Source organism: Bufo gargarizans, chromosome 1 (assembly GCF_014858855.1).
Source record: "Bufo gargarizans isolate SCDJY-AF-19 chromosome 1, ASM1485885v1, whole genome shotgun sequence".
In the NCBI taxonomy this organism is placed as follows: Eukaryota; Metazoa; Chordata; class Amphibia; order Anura; family Bufonidae; genus Bufo; species Bufo gargarizans.
This window is the reverse complement of record NC_058080.1, coordinates 151,840,329-151,861,047: the sequence shown is the minus strand read 5'-3', so window position 1 is coordinate 151,861,047 and position 20,719 is coordinate 151,840,329. Positions and strand designations below refer to the sequence as shown.

Here is a 20,719-nt window from a genome sequence, read left to right as displayed (position 1 = left end):
CACGCTGACGCCGTTCACTGACTTTCTAGCACACGCTGACGCCGTTCACTGACTTTCTAGCACACGCTGACGCCGTTCACTGACTTTCTAGCACACGCTGACGCCGTTCACTGACTTTCTAGCACACGCTGACTCCATTCACTGACTTTCTAGCACAGGCTGACAATGCTCTGTATGATCATGTTTCACAACACTGGGAGGCCTCAGTTCTCAGCAGTGTCTTAGGAATCTTGGATCCTGTTATTCCGCCTGTCTTGGCTGCGGGAGGCGACTATTGCATAACAGGATGCTTAAGCCCTTAAACTGTTCCTTACATCTCCATACTATGGGGTAGATCATTTGGTGGATCTGTTTTCTTGTAAACAGCACGGATGTCTTTATCATAACGGTACGCTGGAAGTATGCGTAACTGACGGTAATATGTAAGTATGGCGGTATTATTTACATTTTCGACCTCAGATTTTTCCAAAATGGCATGGACTGTAGACCTGACATTATATCATATTCCATGCCCGTGTAGTATGTTTTTTTGCAGTGTGTAACAGAACATGGACCGTTTATTCACTTCTTGTATTTGCTTGTCCCTGACACTATAGATTATAAGTGCTCTACACAGACCGGTGGGGATTGACTAGCAGAAACTGCACCAAAAAGATGGTTTCGGGGCATGCCCCAATTATTATGCACTTCGCATACTTTAGGAAGTCGTAAAATGCAGCCTTTCTTACGTTGCCTAACAGACTAATTGGCACAGTGCTATGTGAAGTGCTTATTCATATACCTAATGGAGGCGCCAGAGTCAATACAGTTCATATCCGAAAAATCCTAGCACTCACAATCTGCTCTCAAAACCAATGTTATTGACCCACGGCAGAAGATGTGTTTCGGCCCGTCCAAAGCCCCTGTCAGCCTGTGTCAGGCCAAAACGCGTCCTCCGTGCTCTGCTATAGATCAGTAAAAGAGGTTTGAGTGAGTGCTGAGATTTTCTGATATCAGCTTCATGGGATTCGTCTTTCCGTTCCAATGACGCTGGAGAGAAACTGGTAGGAGCTAAACTGCTAGACCAGGCACAAGTCGTAGACGAGGGTACGGTAATCTGCAAAAAATAATTAAAAAAATCCTTTATACTTATAAAAATCTCATTTTAAAATCTTGAGATGAAAAGGGCTGATGGGGCCACTCCTGAAAGTAAAAATACTGAACATTTTGTATTTAAATTTGGAATAAATGAATACGTTTCTAGGGGGGAAAAAAAAGAAAAAAGACATCTTGCAGCAAACACATTCTCTTTAAAGCGTCACCATCATAAAAGAGAGCATAAGATGAGGACAAAAAGGGTTAAAACAACAGGACCCCATAAAGCCTGTCTACACATCCCCCCATCATATTAAGATTGCGGTTGAGGCACCACCTCTGCTCCTTTTATATATTTTTCATGTGATTTGCTACTTGATTTGATGCGGTTATTTGCTCTTGTCGCGTTTTTTGGAACGTCCTACTCACTTTATGCTTTTATTGTGTTCTCTGTAAATGTGGATAATCCGAAACATTCTTGGCCCCTGACTCATAGCAGATCTGTGTTACAGTTGCTCAACTGAGCAGCGCATCGAACAGAACCTGGAAAAACCACCCCAGGAAAGGAGTCAATGAAGCTACCGCAAAATCCAGCAGAGGGGTAAGCTCATGTTCTCTTCTCAGTCACAGCACTGGCTTGTACATTTGGGTGGACTGTAGACCACCAACAGGTCTGTAAGTCAAGGTTTATATCATGGGAATTATCGTGTCGTGGGTTTATCTTTCTGTAGTATTGTGCTGGTTAGGTACTTACATCAGTCTGGATGTGTATTACACAAAAAGAAAATACTGTATATGCATTAATGTCATACCGGTGAATGCCATGCAAGAGTTTACAAGTGTAATATTCCAAACTACCACTAATATTAAAGGGAATTTGTCAGCAGTTTGGACCCTGCTACATAAGGGCAGGAGAGAGTAGAATAAATATACCTTCTGCAGAGCTTTCCCTATCAGGAGCAGTGCAAATACTACTTTTATTCTGCCAGATGCTGCTCCTGCAAGTGCCCAGGAGGTGGAGCTTCACCACAAAGTGCCCTCTGCATTCAGCTGCTTCACAGCCCCTCTCCTCTGTTTTGAGTGACAGCTGTAGTGGTCTCCTGGATTGATGGTACAGGAAAATTGCCTAGCAGAATAAAAGTTCATATTCACACTACTCCTGATGATAAAAGAGCCACAAAAGGTATCATTGTCCTGCTCTCTCCAGCCCCTACCTAGTGCTGTCAGCAGTTTTGTCTGGTCAAAACTGTTGACAGACTCCCTTTAATAGAAAACTGCATAATATCTGCCTATAGCAGTGATCTCCAAACCTGAGGATGTCCAGCTGTTGCAAAACTACAGCTCCCATCATGCAATGATAACTGCAGGCTATCAGAGCATGATGGGAATTGTAGTTTTGCAATCGCCAGAGAGCCACAGTTTGGCAAACCATTGTCATAGGGATACCAAACCTTTTAATTCATCCCCCCCCCCCCCATACCTTGCTGCCCTTATAAGCTGGTCTCATCTGCCCCCCGTCCCCTTTCTAAACAGAGACCAGCTGATGTTAATCTGATCTCTGTAGGTTCAACAAATAAAACTTCTGGCAATCAGCTATTTTAATTGGGGAAGCGGTAAGCATCCTCACACATCAACTGCAGCTACCACTGCTGGAGAAATGTGGTATTACATGTAATATTCTATTCATTTTTAATAGAGGACAGTCTCAAGCAGGAACCCTCTTCTATGATGTGCCCAAAAGCCATTTTCACACGAATGATTGTGGTCCAGGAAATATCGTCTATGTGATGGCCATATTTCCCAGACTAACCACGACCCAGCTGAACAGAACTCACTACATCATTGTGACTTATGATGCTGTGAGTTCCAGCCCAGCCATTGGTCTACTGTACATCTGTATATGAGTCTACTAGGTGCATTTGTCCATCGATCTCCAGTCATGTATTGTGGGTGCGCCAAACATGCTGCCGCGAGACATCATGGCCAGACGTGAGAACAGACTGCCTGGTCCTATCAGTCAGAGTGGTGGGGGCAGCCAGCAGAGGGGGGCGCAGCCGGCAGAAAAAACTGAGTGGAGCCTCTGGGTGCAATGAGGAGGCGCAACAGCAACACCCTTGTTGCACCAAGAGGCTAATTTACATAACACAATACATAAATACATTTCTCTGAATCAGTGGCACGTATTGAGGAGCAACAAACAGCTTCTGGTGACATATGGCTTTAGTTACACGTATGTGATGACCTATCATCAGGATAGGTCATTAATATCAGATCGGTGGGAGTCCGACGCCCGACACCCCCACCGATCAGCTGTGAGACGAGGAGGCGGCGCTTGCATGGCTTCCTGGTCCGCACACTATTCCTGCTGTCTCTTGTGGAGCAGGAATAGTGTCATCAATATAAATGGGTGGACAACCCCTTTAAGAATTAGCCCTATTTTGGCCTTCAGGATGCAGCTCCATTTTTTTAAACTGACGTGTCATATTATGTGGTAAATCTTTAAAATGGTTTAACTTATCCAAGCCATTCTGAGTTTTATTTGTACTTTATGTTAGTGGTAAATTTTGGTCGACATTTTTTTTATTTACTTAAAAAATCTAAGATTGAATGAAAATTTAACAAAATTTGCAATTTTCCAAATTAGAATTTTATTGCTTTTAAGGCGCATAGTCACACTTCACAAAATAGTTAATAACTAATGTTTTTTAAACATTTACTTTATGTTGGCATCGTTTTTCAAACGTACTTTTATAACTTGAATTTTTTTTTTTTTACTTTTATTTTTGGAGCCATTCAAAGGCTGATATGGCTTATAACAGCAATTTTTCAAATCTTCAGGGAAATTTCCATATCTTATTTTATTAGGGACCAATTCAGTCCTAAAGTGACTCTGAGGGGCCTATATACTAGAACCCCCCCCCCCCCCAATAAATCACCAGTTACCTGTACCCCTAAAAATATTCAGATTGGCGTTTACAAAGTTTGTTAACTCTCACAGAAAGCAGCATAAATTTAAGTGAAACTTATAAACTTTATTTTTTTTTTGCAGATTTTCAACTCCAATCAATTTTTGGAATGCAGTTGGTCATAAAAAAGAAATAAAATACCATATTTATCACACTGTGCTGTTTTTAGAAATATCCTATATGTGGCCCTAAAGTGCTACTTGACTCAAATACCAGCCTCAGAAATAAAGGAGCACCTTGTAGATTTTGCTGCCTCCATTTTTTAGGATGTTTTTAAAGCACCATTTCAGGTTTGCAGAGGCCTTGAAGGGGTTGTGCACCTTTGGGGTGTTTTTGACACCCCCCTTCCCATGGCAGACCTGCGAAGGGAAGGAAGCATACTTACCTACTTCCCGGCAATGGCTCCTGGAATCTTTGCTCCTTGGCTTCGGCTGCTTTGCCGGACTCCCTGAATGTAAACTTCCTGTTTGACTCTGCCTCAGCTAATCACTGGCCGCAGCAGTGATCTGCTCCCCTTGCGTCACGTAACCATTTGTGATGACTGGGACGACATGGTCATCAGTTTGTTAAATGTGTATTGGTGTTGGATATGTGTAATTATGGTATACTGTGCAACTTGTTATCAAAACACCGTCAGCAGGTGGACCCCTGTGGTGTGCTACAGACAGAATGTCTGGGGAGGGGAAGGGGGATGTGATGGGATTACAGTTTCATCTGATCACTTTCGGTATATAAGTCTGTGCAGTTGCTCAATAAAGCAGACTTTATTTCACCTACACTGAGTCTCGACCAGTGACTGGGGAAAACTAGGAGCTAAAGACCAGTATCAATATCTCCTGAGTAAGGAAGAACACAGAGGCGGACATACTATTCCTGAGTACTGGGGGTCCGTCACATTGGTGGCAGCAGTAGGATGCTCTTCCTTGCCTAAGGAGACATTCAAACCACCACCGGGACCAAGTTTTCTGCTGACATAGGAGAAGAGCCACAGTTGCCTACGGCCATGGAAGCACTAGCCCAGCTCCAGAATCCTTGTTCTGCCCAGGACATGCCGAGAAGGAGTGACGCTTTGCGCCGGGAGATCTGGAGGGAGACTCTTCAATTGCAGAAGGAAAATTAATCAAAGCTCTGAATCTATTCAGGCTATGTTAGCACTCCAAAGGTAAATAGGCACAAAGAGGGGCCCCCAAGGAGGGAGCGAGTGTGATTATATTAAAATATAACTTTTAATGTGGTCTAAAGATGACAGAATAATATGACTCACTACAATACACAAACATACATACAGTACATAGAGGGACCAAATAATGGTACCCTGGTTAATGGTAGTGAAAACAAATCTGCTCCGCCTATTGAAAGGCGTGGGCAGTCTTACCAGACCCTTGTAGATGATGGGATCAGTCAGGAGGGATAGGTTCAGGAAATGATGGATGTATACCACACGGAGAGTTACGGACTTGCTCTGTTTCTGTATAGTAGAAGCAGTACTTGCCCTCTGTAGCCCTACCAATTGGGGAGGGGGGGCTATTTTACTTCTACCTACCTATACAGAACACCCGGCCCGAAAGGGGCGACCACGTCTGGATACCTGCCCCTATCTTGGGCCTGATCCCTAAATCTACAACATTATTGCCAGTGCAAAAATAATTGTGGTACTTCCAATGACCTCCCGACGTGGCACGTTTCTGTCTGTGACTCTTCAGGGGAGTAAATACAGAGGATGGAAAACGACAGATAAATAACCGCAGTGTATAGCCTGAGGCTAAATAAACACTGGAAAAAAGCAAAAAAAGGCTTATATCCGCTATCCCAGGATGGTGGGATGCGGTATTGCAGAGGAGGGGTGGTCCTCTGCTGGACGGTCAGGGGGATACAGTGATCCAGTATCTAGTGGATCCCCTATGGTTGGGGGAAACAACTATATCAACCAGCCGCAGTTGTGCACCTTGATAAATCGCCGTGCCTTTCCTTTGTCACTCCCCCTCCTCGCAGACGTCATCGGGATGCAACGCGATTCTCCCAGGCACGAGGCCCGCGCGTCAGGCAGATCACCTGGGCAGAGGCATCGCGCCCAAGATCCATCGCGGGCGTAGCGCATAACGTCACACGCCAGCGACGAGGTCACGTGGGAGAGGCGGTACCGGAGGCAGCAGGGATAAGCGGGGCTGAAGATCTCCCAGCCATACGGACAGGCCGGCAATCATGTGGGATGCAAAGTGTATGCATCTCCATGGTAACAATTAGAATATATTGCCGTGACAGGCTAATGACATTTGATGCAGGGAAGGAGGCAACAGGCCATAAGTGATGCAAACATGGTCGAAGCAATGCGCGATGCTAATGCTGCGTGGACAGCATTCAGCGGGGCAATGCGCAAATTATGGTGTGCATCTACAATAAAAAGCAAGGCGCAATCATAGCACAATATTCAGTCAAACGATTTTTTTAGGATATAAATAATGTTAACTACTGCATTGTATTTTATCTGTCAGTTTACACTCTGGAGGAGCCTAAAAGGGCTTCCCTAGATGGCAAACCCAGAGGCCATTGTAAGGCCTATGACAGCCATAGCAATCATCGGACCCTACAATTGCAAAGCAAGGGGCCCAGTGGAGTGGAGAGGCAGCCCCTTCCCCTGTAAACCACTTGCTATTGACCATGATATCAAAGACGTTGAACGGCCCGGATCGAACTAGCTATTCTCCTACTCAGTATTGTGCCTTCTGAGTGTTGTCTAAGAGGTAAACTAGAGGGTTGTGCCCTGCAGGCTCTCTACAGAAATATGGAATACTGCTTTTGTAGTGGTTGACATTAAAATATAGAAAGTCAATTAGATGCCACAGAAGGATCTACTTCAGAATTGTGTAAAATAAAATAAAAAGGAGTCATATTCTTCTTGGAGAATCAATTAGATGCCACTCAAGGATCTACTTCTTTCCAAAGTCAAGTATATGAGCCATTCACATAACTAGGAATGTAATTAATTGAGTGCCTGGTCAAAACCACAGGAAATACAGCTTTACTGCGAATTGCCTTGATTTTTCAATATGTAGTACAGCAATTTGTGGTAAACCATACCACAACATGCATGAGCACCCTTAAAAGGGTTGTCTGGCCAATTACAGTTTAAAAAAAAATTCAGAACTGTGTAAAATAATAAAATAAGTCCTATTACCCTTACCACCCCCACCACTCCAACGCTTCTGTTCTGACACTTCCCAGTCCCCCATGGGTATACACTTCCGGATTCCTTACAACAGATAGGAAATTACTCTTGAGACCAGTGGTTGACCAGGAAGTATCAGAATGGGATCATCGGTGGATCGGTAAGGTTAGTATGACTTCTATGAAATTAGCTGGGGGGAACCTTTTTCAGCTGGGGCTGGATTTTAGTTTTTTTATGCCATTTTTGAAGCCAAAGCCAGGAATGAATCATATACTAAGAAAATGAATAAAATAAAGATTGGGTCTTTTCCTCTTTTTGAGGGCCCCTCCTCTTCTCCTGGCTTTGGTCTTAAATATTGCATTAAAAAAAACCGAGCCTAATAGGCTTACACATTTACGAGATATCATAATTATTCCTGGAAATATTGTATATATAATATATTGTTTTCTTGCCTTAAAGGGATTGTCTCACTTCAGCAAATAACATTTATTATGTAGAGGAAGTTAATACAAGCCACTTACTAATGTATTGTTATTATACATACTGCTTTCTTTGCTAGCTGGATTCATTTTTCCATCACATTATACACTGCTCGTTTCCATGGTTACAACCACCCTGCGATCCATCAGTGATGGTCGTGCTTGTACACTATAGGAAAAAGCATTAGCCTATGTGCGCTTCCACTGTCCCAGCCACCAGAGAGGCCAGTGCTTTTTCCAGTAGTGTGCAAGCACGACCACCACGACCATGGACAATCACAATACATTAGTAAGTGGCTTGTATTAACTTTCTCTACATGATAAATGACACTTACTGAAGTGAGACAACCCTTTTAACCACCTCAGCTCCCCTAGCTTAAACACCCTTAATGACCAGACCACTTTTTACGATCTTGTGACAAAAAATAAAAAATTCGAGGAACTCGCCATGCACCTCACGGAATACCTTGGGGTGTCTTCTTTCCAAAATGGGGTCACTTGTGGGGTAGTTATACTGCCCTGGCATTTTAGGGGCCCTAATGCGTGCAAAGTAGTTTGAAATCAAAATGTGTAAAAAATGCCCTGTGAAATCCGAAAGGTGCTCTTTGGAATGTGGGCACCTTTTCCCACCTAGGCTGCAAAAAAGTGTCACACATGTGGTATTGCCGTACTCAGAAGAAGTAGGGCAATGTGTTTTGGGGTGTCTTTTTACATATACCCATGCTGGGTGAGAGAAATATCTCGGCAAAAGACAACTTTTCCCATTTTTTTATACAAAGTTGGCATTTGACCAAGATATTTATCTCACCCAGAATGGGTATATGTAAAATGACACCCCAAAACAAATTGCCCAACTTCTCCTGAGTATGGCGATACCACATGTGTGATACTTTTTTGCAGCCTAGGTGCTGCAGCTAGTCGATCGGTTGGTCCACCTGGAAGGTAAAAAAAACATAACAAAAAAGAAAAAACCAGGCCGCAATGCAATAAATTTATTAACTTTATAATAACATTTGGTGCGTCGGGAAACTAAATAAGGAGCCAACATCTGGTCATTGAAATCCCCCCCTCCCATAAGCGAATTATAGTCATGAACACAGAGGGGCTTTTCAATGACACTGGTTGCTCGTTCAATTTGTATTGTCGTGTCTGCGTGAATGGAGGAGAGCATGTAAACGTCACACTTGTCTCTCTATTTCACCGCGGGCAGTTCTTCATTACACAAGGCAGCCCTCTCCCCCCTTGCAAGATGGGTTGTAACGAGCCATTGGGGGAAGCTCCGGCGACTAGGTCGCGCGGTGCCACAGCAGCCAATCTGTTCTAGGAACAAATGCCTGAAGAGGGGCACACTTGTGTAGAAATTGTCCACATAAAGATGGTACCCCTTGCCAAATAAGGGTGACACCAAGTCCCAGACTGTCTTCCCACTGCTCCCCAGGTAGTCAGGGCAACCGACCGTCTCCAGGGTCTGATCTTTACCCTCATAGATCTGAGGCGCCCGGTAAAATGTATAAGGGACTCGTCTACGCAGATGTTTTGCTCAGGCGTATACAAATCTGCTAATTTGTTGTTGAAGTGGTCTATGAGGGGCCGAATTTTGTGGAGCCGGTCAAAAGCTGGGTGGCCTCTGGGATGGGAGGTGGTGTTGTCGCTAAAGTGCAGGAAACGCAGTATGGCCTCAAATCGTGCCCTGAACATGGCAGCAGAGAACATGGGCATGTGATGAATTGGGTTCGTGGACCAATATGACCTCAATTCATGCTTTTTGGTTAGACCCATGTTGAGGAGAAGGCCCAGAAATTTTTTTAATTCGGAAACTTGGACGGGTTTCCACCGGAAAGGCTGGGCATAATAGCTTCCCGGGTTGGCGGCTATATATTGAGTGGCATATCGATTAGTTTCTGCCACGACTGTGTCCAAGAGCTCCGCAGTCAAGAACAGCTCAAAAAATCCCAGTGCCGAACTGATCTGAGCTGTCTCAACCCGAAATCCAGACTGGGCGGTGAAAGGGGGAACTAATGGTGCGGCTGAAGTTGGGGACTGCCAATCAGGGTTTGCCAGCACCTCAGGGACTCTAGGGGCTCTACGGGCCTGTCTGTGCGGTGGCTGCTAAGGGGGAACTATTGTACGTGCCACCGTACCAGCTTCAACTGCCCTTCTGGTGCTTGCTTCTGGTGCTTGCTTCACCATGTTGTACTGCAGTGCTGGTACTAGGTCCAGGGTCGGCTGCGCTGCTGGTGTATGCCTCACCACGTAATCCGACAGTGCCAGCCCCACTCTGCTGCCCTTGAAGCGGATCCTGCGCAACCTGTGGTGTAGCAACACGGGGACGGGTACACCTGGTGGTATCAGGCACCTCAACCTCCTCATCCGAACTTTGGGTCAGACTGCCACTGCTTTCTACAGGTTCATATTCTGACCCGCTAGATTCGTCAGATGAGGGTTCCCATTCCTCATCTGACTGGGTCAGAAGCCTGTAGGCCTCTTCAGAAGAATACCCCTTGTTTGACATTTGGACTACTACATTTAGGGGGTATTCCCTGAGACTACCCAAGAAAAAAAGCAAGCCTGTCTTACAAAGGGGAGGCTAGCGAAGTACCGGAGGCCGCTGCGATTGATAAAAAATATCAAAACTGATTTTTTTTTTATCGCCGCAGCGCTTGTAAAGTGATTGTGCAGTGATCCAAAAAAATAATATTTTTTTTGTCACTGCGTCGGGGCGGGCGTGGGTGAACGCACGTGTGGGCGACCGATCAGGCCTGATCGGGCAAACAGTGCGTTTTGGGTGGAGGGCGAATTAAGGTGAGACTAATACAATTATAGATCTGACTTTTGATCACTTACAGATACAATAAAAGTACAAATGCTGATTAGCGATAGCTAAACGATCGCTAACTACCTAACCAAGGGGCCTAAACTTTCCTAAAACCTAACAGTCAATACCAGTGAAAAAAAAAATGTGACAGTTTACACTGATCACTTTTTTCCCTTTCACTAGGTGATTGACAGGGGCGATCAAGGGGTTAATTGGGGTGATGGGGGTGATCTGGGGCTAAGTGTAGTGTTTTGTGTGTACTCACTGTGATGCCTGCTCCTCTGCTGGAACCAACCGACCAAAAGGACCAGCAGAGGAGCAGAGAAGCCATTTAACACCTTATATTTATAAATATAAGGTGTTATATGGCTTGTGATTCGTTTTTTTGAAAATCATCAGCCTTCCAGCAACGATCATTGGCTGGCAGGCTGATGATGTAATACCCCTCTAACCCCTCGCGAGATGACGCGCCAATGCGTGACTCTGCCTGAGACTGCTGCCTCCGGACCGCGATCCTGCGTTAGGCGGTCCTGAGGTAGTTAATTAAAAAATATTGAGAGATTCTCTGCAATAAGATTGGATACAAAATTTTGAACAAAAAACTGTTTATAAACAGATTACTTATTTTAATGAACTCAAATACATGCTGAAACCTGATCAACCATGAATCAGTTTTATGGAAACTCTCCATTTAGCAATCTCCCTTTTTCTTCGTGAAGTTAGAGTCTTACCGCAGAGCACATGTTGGCCGCTTGAGGTCTAAGTGAACAGAGACCATATAAAAGACACAAGCTGTGGTCTAGCAATGACGTCTGACACTTGACTATTCCAAAATGAACTTAAATAGGAATCGTATGTGTTTGGATAGAACCACACCCTCATGATTGGGTCCAGGTGCTGCTGTTCCTCTGATGGATACCAGACCAACACAGCAACCATCTCTCAAGGGCGAGGGAGGAATGTGTAGTGTATGTGACACAATTTATAAGGACTGATTTAGATGCTCATTAGTCACACTGAATGGTTCGGATCGTAAATGTAACATTATGCAAAAACCTGCAGTTTTTCAACTATTAGTGCGTATATTTAACCCCTTGCCACTACTAAGCTGTAAATGAATGTCCTGTCAAACAATGCTCCTTGCAGATAGGACATATATCCTAACTTTAATGACAGGTCACACTGTATAGTTCCCTACCATTAGACGTATTGTAAATCCCCTGATTAATGTAAAATATGAAAATCAGACATCGTATAATACATGACAGTCTCTTTCTAACAAAGAAAGAACCTGCCCTGTACCGCACATGGGTCCAGAGATCTCCCCATTCATTGCTCCGATTGTTCTGCTAGATTTATTTTAAGCTCTCAGCTCAGGGGCGTGAGATTTCTCAGGGTGTGTCCTTCCTGCTGCAGTTCTCTCCTTGCGCAGCTTTAGTTTCTAACAGTAGATTTAGCTGGTGGCAGTTGAGTAGTGGACTTGTGCATGTGTGACCACTTCAGCAATGTTACCAAGGTAGTTGGAGAAATAAGGAATAGAACAAACAGCAGGTGGCACTATGCAGATACATTTTATTGCACGGCCATGCAAAATGTTTAATTACAAGTAATTACAAAAGTATTCAGATCCAGGTGCAGGTTTGAAAAATGCTGAGCAGTTTTTCCGGAACAATCTTTCCCGTACAATGACCTGGGTGGAACTTTAAAGGTGGCGTCCACTCATGGGGGCAGCGGGTACCATAGCTGCCGGATGCCTACTGTTTTAACGTTGATTGCATACTTTTAACCCCTCAGATGCCATGGTCTAACGTGACCAAGGCATCTACGAGCCTAGCTAGGATTAGCAGAGCCGGAGTGTGTGTGCAGCAGCCTCTGTATTCCTGAGTGATACAAGGCTGCTGCACATAAGTTCCTATGTAGCCCATACAAACACAGTGAAATCCTCATAGACTCCAATGCTAATGCAATGCTAATCTGATGATTGCTTGTTATAGTTCGTCCCTACGGGAGAAAAACATGTAAAAAAATGTTTTTAAAAATATTTAAAAAAAATTATTTTTAAAAAGTTAAGAAAATGTAATCATCCCCCCTTTCAGATAGATAACTTAACTGGAGTTGTAACCAGTCAAACCAGTAAACATAAATATGGCACCCAGAAATATTAGAAGTATAATTATTGATAAATGGGGTTACCTTAAAAAATAACTTTTAATAGTCCCAAGAGCAGAATATAAAATCAGTGCTACAGTCCTAACCTCAGTATCTGAGGAAAGGGATTTAGGGGTCATTTTTTCAGAAGACTTAAAGGTAGGCAGACAATGTCCTCGAGCAGCAGGAAATGCTAGCAGAATGCTTGGGTGTATAGGGAGAGGCATTACCAGTAGAAAGAGGGAGGTGCTCATGCCGCTCTACAGAGCACTAGTGAGACCTCATTTGGAGTATTGTGTGCAGTACTGGAGACCATATCTCCAGAAGGATATTGATACTTTGGAGAGAGTTCAGAGAAGAGCTACTAAACTGGTACATGGATTGCAGGATAAAACTTACCAGGAAAGATTAAAGGACCTTAACATGTATAGCTTGAAAGAAAGACGAGGCAGAGGGGATATGATAGAAACAAGGTAAAAAAAGGAGAGAATATTTAAAAGAAGAAAAACTGCTACAAGAGAACATAGTTTTAAATTAGAGGGGCAAAGGTTTAAAAGTAATATCAGGAAGTATTATTTTACTGAGAGAGTAGTGGATGCATGGAATAGCCTTCCTGCAGTAGTGGTAGCTGCAAATACAGTGGAGGAGTTTAAGCATGCATGGGATAGGCATAAGGCCATCCTTCATATAAGATAGGGCCAGGGGCTATCCATAGTATTCAGTATATTGGGCAGACTAGATGGGCCAAATGGTTCTTATCTGCCGACACATTCTATGTTTCTAGTCAATAATTAAAATAGTAGGCCCAATAGTTTGATTAGAGACTGCATGCATTGGTAGTCATACACCACCAAATGATATGAGATTATAGAGAAGAGAGGCAAGTGTGAGGTATAAACACTTGCTGAGAGGGTGAGTTTACGAAACATAGGGATGCAGATAAAGAGGGAGACAGATACTGGGTCTCTTCCCCTGATATACCCCTAGGTTCTAACTCAAGATAAAGCCCTCTCTGTGTGTCCCTTGGTGTCCCTTGCAAGCAATAACAGTGACTGCCCAGCTTCATCGGAATACAAAGGTATCACTCATCAGAGAACATACAGATCATATAGCAATAGAAACAGTCCCGACGCGTTTCACTGGCAGTCAGCCAGGTCATCAGGGGACCCATATACACAACAAGATACACACATGTGCACAGTGTAAAAGCATCCAGTCCATGGCGCTTCCAAGTATGTTGGGGCCAGTCAGGAAAAAAGCAGTATTGTAAGTAGAACTAATACTTAGCTTTTCCATGTGCACCAGTTCATGGTCCGCCCCTCCTGCGTATGGCAGTGATGGCAGTGAGTGCCCGTGCTGGCGTTCTTTTAAACCAGCGTCGGCCTGAGATCCGCCCCCAAGATCACATGCTCCGATCACGCGGGCTGTGACATCACTGGTCACGAGTACCCCGCGTCACGGAGAGAAGTCACATGATCGGGACACACACTGAAGGTGTATCAGTGTAGCCCAATGTCCGTCCCCTTCATTAGGGGGCGGTAATTCGGACAGCATAGAGGGGCGGGGATATGGAGGTAAGGGGTTTGAGAGATGGGCTAGCTCAACTGCCCCAATCGACCATACATAGTGGCATAAATAGCCAAGTAGGGTGCGTCACTCCTATAGAGTCATAGAAGGTGCTACCAAGGTATTTAAATAGCAGGTTCACCGGACAGGTTAGATTGAAGAAATTAGATGAACAGGTATATAGTTATATTTTACCAATGGTACCTGGTGCGGCAGATCAAACCTATTGACAGCAGATCAAAGGGGAACAGCAGATCAAAGGGGACACAATTTAGCCCCATTACAAAAGCAAGACACATAGATAGGTCCCTATATGTGATGAAGACATATAATACAAATCGGGCATCCACTACATGTATGAACACCGATTGAAGGTCATTATAGGTATCATAGACACCCCAATTGGTGATCAGAAAATGTACATTTATTTTATTTTATTTTAATTTAATACAGTGGACTCATCTTTCTCATTACTCTTAGAGGAGGCAACTGGGCAGCTACCAATAATCAACGAGATGACCTGGTCTCCTCGATGTAGCAACCAAAGGAAAGTTGCTCATTGAGGCCATTTGGTTGTGAGGTCCTTAATTCGAATATCCACCCTGGTTGCTACATCGAGGAGACCAAGTCATCTCGTTGATTATTGAAACGTTCCCAACTATTCTTCAACTCGATCTCTGCAACGGAGACTGAACCCCAAAATCAAAATACATAAACAATAAAACAATTTGCAATCTGCAGTCCCCAATGCACGGGCAACATTCGTGTGAATTTTACAGACGGATCCAGACCAATTCAACTTGAATGGGTCTGTGGTTGGTCAGCACCACAAAAAAGTAGTGCACGTAATACTTTTTTGTGGTGCGGAGGCACGGACAGAAACCCCACGGAACCACTTCGTTCCGCACCGGACCTTCTAGATTCCGGACTCATTCAATCCAGGCCACAATGTGGGAACGGCCGTGTGCATGAGGCCGTAGTGGTACAAAAAATGCCTTGCAATTATGCTATTAAAACAGCGGAACACAGTGGGACTTGCATTTTTTAAAGCAGTGCAAAAAAACACCAATAGATGTGTATTGGACAAAAATGACAGGCAATGAGGAAAACATGCCAGAACCAGACCATAAAATAAATAATAATAATTATATAAAAATGGTTAAAAAAAAACACCACTACTAAAATGCCTGCTTGTCCTGTGTTTAATAATTCCCATAGACGTCCATGCAACATCTGGAGTTAGTGTATGTTAACTAAAAATGCTTGATTATTGGTGCAGCCAACTTGCTCTGAACTGTGAACAACAACTCCAGAGTTTTGCCTTGGGCATGAAAAATAATCCATAATAATCAGTACATTGCACAGCTGTTTGAATAATAATATCACGTAACCTCTACTTGGTTATTTATTTCCATCATGAATGCTTTTTGTCTCTTTGGATTCTAGTTTCTTAAAAGAGGTTTAAAGACTGAGGTAAATATTAAAGAGGCTGCAGTGTTTATAGGAGACCGGGAGTTTAGGATGCGAGTGGTATACTGTGGCCTAATGTTTGTGTCATGGTACGCCTACCTTCAGACTGTTGCTTCCTGGGGTTTAGTCTCCGTTGCAGAGATCGAGTTGAAGAATAAGGTGAAGTCCAGAGTTGGGAACGTTTTAGTCGTGTTTACTTGAATAAGGCTACATGCACACGACCGCATGTGTTTTGCAATCCGCAAAAAAAACGGATGACATCCGTATGCCATCCTTTTTTTTCGTGGGGCGGATCCATTGTAACAATGCCTAAAACGGACAAGAATACGGAATGGACATACTGATGCAGACAGCACATGGTGTGCTGTCCGCATTTTTTGCGGACCCATTGAAATTAATGGGTCCGCATCCTATCCGCAAAAAAACGGAAACAAACGTTCGTGTGCATGAGGCCTAACTTGAACTTGACAATACAATCTGTTTTATAGTTTTTAGTGCCATTGTTCTTTATTTGGTTCCAGCAGGATGCAATGTGGGGGCAGGCCTTCTAAATGCTGCTCTCATTCCTAACTGGCTTTGGCTTCCATATAATTGCTGAGGAGGGTGTCTTTTGCCTGTTTTCCCTCTACTCATTAATGAAGTCTCTTAGTACAGGATAATGCAAGGAGCGGGTGCTCTGCAAGCTGCTCCCAGAGGCTCCTGCAGCAGGAGGGGTGAACGGTCCCCTCACTGGACCATGTCTTGTCCCTTTGGACTCTAAACTTCAACTCGCTGCTTTCTCCGCAACCCCTCCCTTGGTGGGAAGCAGGACTATACCACTTCTGATCCAAGGGGGATATCTAAAGGAATCTGCCAGAACATATGCCACCTGCTGGAAAACCAGGCACATTACATGTCACATAACATTGCATAAATACGTTAAGGCACAGTATGAGAGGACCTGGAAAAGAATACAAAGATGGCATGCATTGTTAACCAGTAGAGATAGAAGCTGGGTATAAAGATGGTAGTGCCCACTCTTGGGGTACTACACACCTGCCTATCTGACTTGTTACACACAGGTATCTTCAGTATTATATACTTTTCACCACAGTGAAACTTTTTTCATGTTATTGTAATCTGCCAGACAATTCCTTTAACGCTTTACATTAACATTATATTACTATTACACTTACAGGTGTTTTGTTATCTTTCTAGATTTGGCAAAATGGAAATGTCCTGTTTCTCCTATAGAGTTGTATTAATCATCACACTCCTTGTTCTTCCAACAGTGGTAAGTGGGGTGGGGTGGGGGTGGAGGACATTAAGGCATTGTTGTTGACACTGGTATTCATTATGGCTTAGGGTTAGTTTGTCTATCTTTTGAAGGACATCTTGTAGGCACATCTGACAAAAATGGCAATGTCAATAGGCCTTAATGTCAAAAGGGTGTCTATATGACCTTCATGGCACATGCACCGGATATGCCATAAATGTCTGATTGGTGTTGGTCCGACCTCTGAGACTGAATCTATCTCGAGAATAGGACCCCATCTTGGGGCTACTGTGAATGGAGAGAGCGACTCTCTACATTCACTTCTTCGGGAGGTCTCACAATAGCACTTGGCTATATTTGGAAATCCCATTGAAGTAGAGAAAGCTGCACATGCCTGGCCACTTCTCCATTTACAGCTGCAGTGGGAAAGGACCCTGTTCTCGAGATAGGTGAGGGTGTCATAGCTGGATAATGTATAAGGGCACCTTCACACGCTGCAAATTTTGTTGCAGAAATTTCCGCAACTGAAAATCAGTTCCATTGACCTGAATGGGGCTTACAGAAATCCATGTGCTTGCCGCTGCCCCATTGAATGAATGGAACAGATTTCTGCAACAAAATCTGCAGTGTGTGAAGGCAGCCTAAATATCCAGAATCCTCCTTTTAAGGGGTTATTTCATGAATGTTATGAAAAATAAACCCATCATTTTACCTATACTGAAGTAAAGTAAACGTGCTGCTCCCCAGTGTTATGCTCATGGCTGTACACGGAAGTTACGGGTCCGACAGGCTGTTCCCCTGCTGGAACATCCTGCCAGAACTTGCAACACCAGATGCTTTACCTACATCTTTATGAGATCACTACACCGACACTAAGGGGGGAAGGAGGGAGCAGGGAAGCTTTAGGCTAGGTCTACACTACGACATTTGTCGCGCGACATTTTGTTGCACTAATGTCGCGCGACAATTTTTATAATGGCAGTCTATGGTGTAGCACTGCAACATGCGTCATGCTGCGACTGCGACAGTCGCAGAAAAATCCATCTCAAATGGATTTTCTGCGACTGTCGCGTCGCAGTCGCAGCATGTCGCATGTTGCAGTGCGACACCATAGACTGCCATTATAAAAATTGTCGCGCGACATTAGTGCAACAAAATGTCGCGCGACAACTGTTGCGCCCTACAATGTCGTCGTGTAGACCTAGCCTAAGGCCCCTTTCACACGAGCGTGACGGATTAGGTCCGGATGCGTTCAGGGTGCATTCAGTGAAACTCGCACTATTTTGCAAGCAAGTTCAGTCAGTTTTGTCTGCGATTGCGTTCAGTTGTTCAGATTTTTCCGTGCGGGTACAATGCGTTTTGATGCGTTTTTCACGCGCGTGATAAAAAACTGAAGGTTTACAAACATCTCCTAGCAACCATCAGTGAAAAACGCATCGCACCCGCACATGCTTGCTCGTGTGAAAGGGGCCTTAGAGCATGTCAGTCCAGCACTGAATGTAGCAGAAGGTGGACCGGAATGAGAAGGAGTGCTAACGGAGAGGAAAATATAATGTACATAAAAAAAAAAACAACAATACTTTTTTTGCATGTTTATTAAATTATTAGTAATAATAGTTCATTTGAAATAACCTATTCATTGCATAGTTATACTTTTTGTGGGATAACCCCTATAAGCTGGCCATACAAGGTTCAGGCCTCGTACTCACAACCGTGTCTGTATTTTGGATTGCGAACCATGGATCCGCAAAATAAAGACACCTTCCGTCTGCATTCCTTGTTTTTCTTACTCCCATCAATAAAAATGGCTATTCTTGTCCGCGATGCAGACATGAATAGAGCATGTTCTAAAATTCACGAAAAGGACATATGGATGCGGATAACACATGGATGACATCTGTGTGCTCTAAAAAAAATTCTGATTTTTTTAGAAATACATGGCTCTGCATGCTACCTGCAAAAAATGCAGATTGGATGCGGATGCAAAATATGGTCATCTGCATCCGTTCCACAAGTTTTGCAGATCGGTAGCAGACCCATTCATTTCAATAGGGCAGCAAAAGATACGTTCTGTGGCCCCGCAAAAAAAAACTACTCTGGTCTGGTTTTGCGGACAAGAATAGACATTTCTATCATAGGGAAGGACGCTCTGATCCGCAAAATGTGGAATAAACAGTACGGTCGTGTGAATTGGGCCCTTAGTGTGAGCCTGATCCGGCTAGCAGTCCAAATGTTTTAAACTGGTATGCTGATCATTAAAGCACCATACATTGAAAGATATCTCCAATGATAGGGATATTTGGAGAACCTGCTGCACAAGCGATTTCTTTCACCCCTTCTGTTTCAGCCAACAGATAAACCATACCTCCTAACTTTTTGGAAGATCAAAGAGGGACAATTTTGGTTCACTGTGTGAAAGATCCATTTTCCCTGCATATGTATTCACTTCAATAGTTTTCTTTTAAACAATAGTACAAAATATCTGAACATAGAAATCTCTAAAACACAAATTTTATTTAATAATGAAATATTATACAAGGCGGGCTCTAATGTACAGAGGAACCAGACAAGCATTTTCTGGATCAATATTGTAAAGGTATTAATGCAAATCTATACTCAAAAAGAGGGACATTTAAGGAGCAAAGAGGGACTTGTGTCAAAAAGAGGGACACTTGGGAGGTCTGGATAAACTTCCAACAATCAGAAGTTTCCATTACACATTACAGTTAATAGAAGATGTTAATAGCAACCTTCTTCTCATGCTCTTAATATTTATTCCACCAGTGGAGGGTGGTATGATGGAGGTAAGTATGACTTATTTTTTTTTGCTTTCTTATGCAACGCAGCCTTCAAAAAAAAATATGATGAGCTGAACAACCCCAACATGTACAAAATAATTTGTTGGCACAGAGAGTACTACCTCATTCCCTGTCCTTCCGTTTTTGGCTTTAGACCATGAGCACATCTGCTATGTGTTCCCGAAAACTTCTGGTTTAAAGTAGCTTGTTTCAAAATGTAAATATTTTGTGCAGTCTGGTTTCAATCATGAACAGTCTAAATCACACACTTTACTTAAGACATTTATGTCATATAGACTTTTTGCTGTTAATACAGGTATGCCTAAAGGAGTCTTTAAAAAAATGTCACCTGTCACCAGAACTTTGGTTTCAGTGTCGAGTTTTCTTCTCCTCTGCTTCCTGTCCCCTCTGGAATGGAAGCGTAATATTCTGTCTACACACGTCTGCCTGCCAACCAATGGCACGTAACCACTGCCAAAGCTGAGATCATTGATTGGCTGGCAGTGGTGACATGTGTGTAGACGCCAACGGGGACCAGAAGCGGAGGAGATGGGGGCATGCAAGGAACTGCTGCCTGCCCACAAAAAGTGAAGACACCAGAGCTGCAGTTAGGTTAATGAAGAAGCTAAAGGGGTTAAAGTACACTGGAGAGTAGTGTTATTTAATTCATTGGATAATCCATTTAAAGCCAAACTACCCTACAAGTGTTAATATTATTGAATTACTGTTTTTTTCATGTACTTATCACATAAACATACACAGGTCCCCCTTTTCTGATTTTTAAGGCCTTGGACAAGTGCCTTCAAGAACAACTAAGGTTGAAGGCCCAAGTGAGACTTCTCGAGCACCAAACAAAATTGCAACAAATAAAAATTGAGAATCTACTGCAAGAAAAGGAGCTTCAGTTCATGGACCGAGGAGCTGAGATGGTAGTTATCGACCTAGGAGAGAAAAGAACATATGCAGGTCAGACTTATATTAT

At 43.5% G+C, this 20,719-nt stretch overlaps 1 protein-coding gene across 4 annotated transcripts in view; it reads left to right on the top strand.

Annotated features, from left to right (window-relative positions):
* Positions 1–256: 256 nt before the first annotated feature.
* The window catches only part of FGL1 (fibrinogen like 1), a 42,678-nt gene continuing 22,215 nt past the window's right edge, over positions 257–20,719 (top strand). The window contains exons 1-4 of one of the 4 annotated variants that reach the window (XM_044299691.1): positions 257–422; positions 1,574–1,675; positions 16,882–16,957; positions 20,523–20,703. In XM_044299691.1, the coding sequence (XP_044155626.1) occupies positions 1,647–1,675; positions 16,882–16,957; positions 20,523–20,703 (286 nt within the window). In that variant the 5' untranslated portion in view covers positions 257–422; positions 1,574–1,646. Of the gene's footprint in view, positions 423–1,570; positions 1,676–16,881; positions 16,958–20,522; positions 20,704–20,719 lie in introns of all 4 variants that reach the window. The other 3 variants (XM_044299685.1, XM_044299678.1, XM_044299697.1) reach the window with 3 other exon arrangements.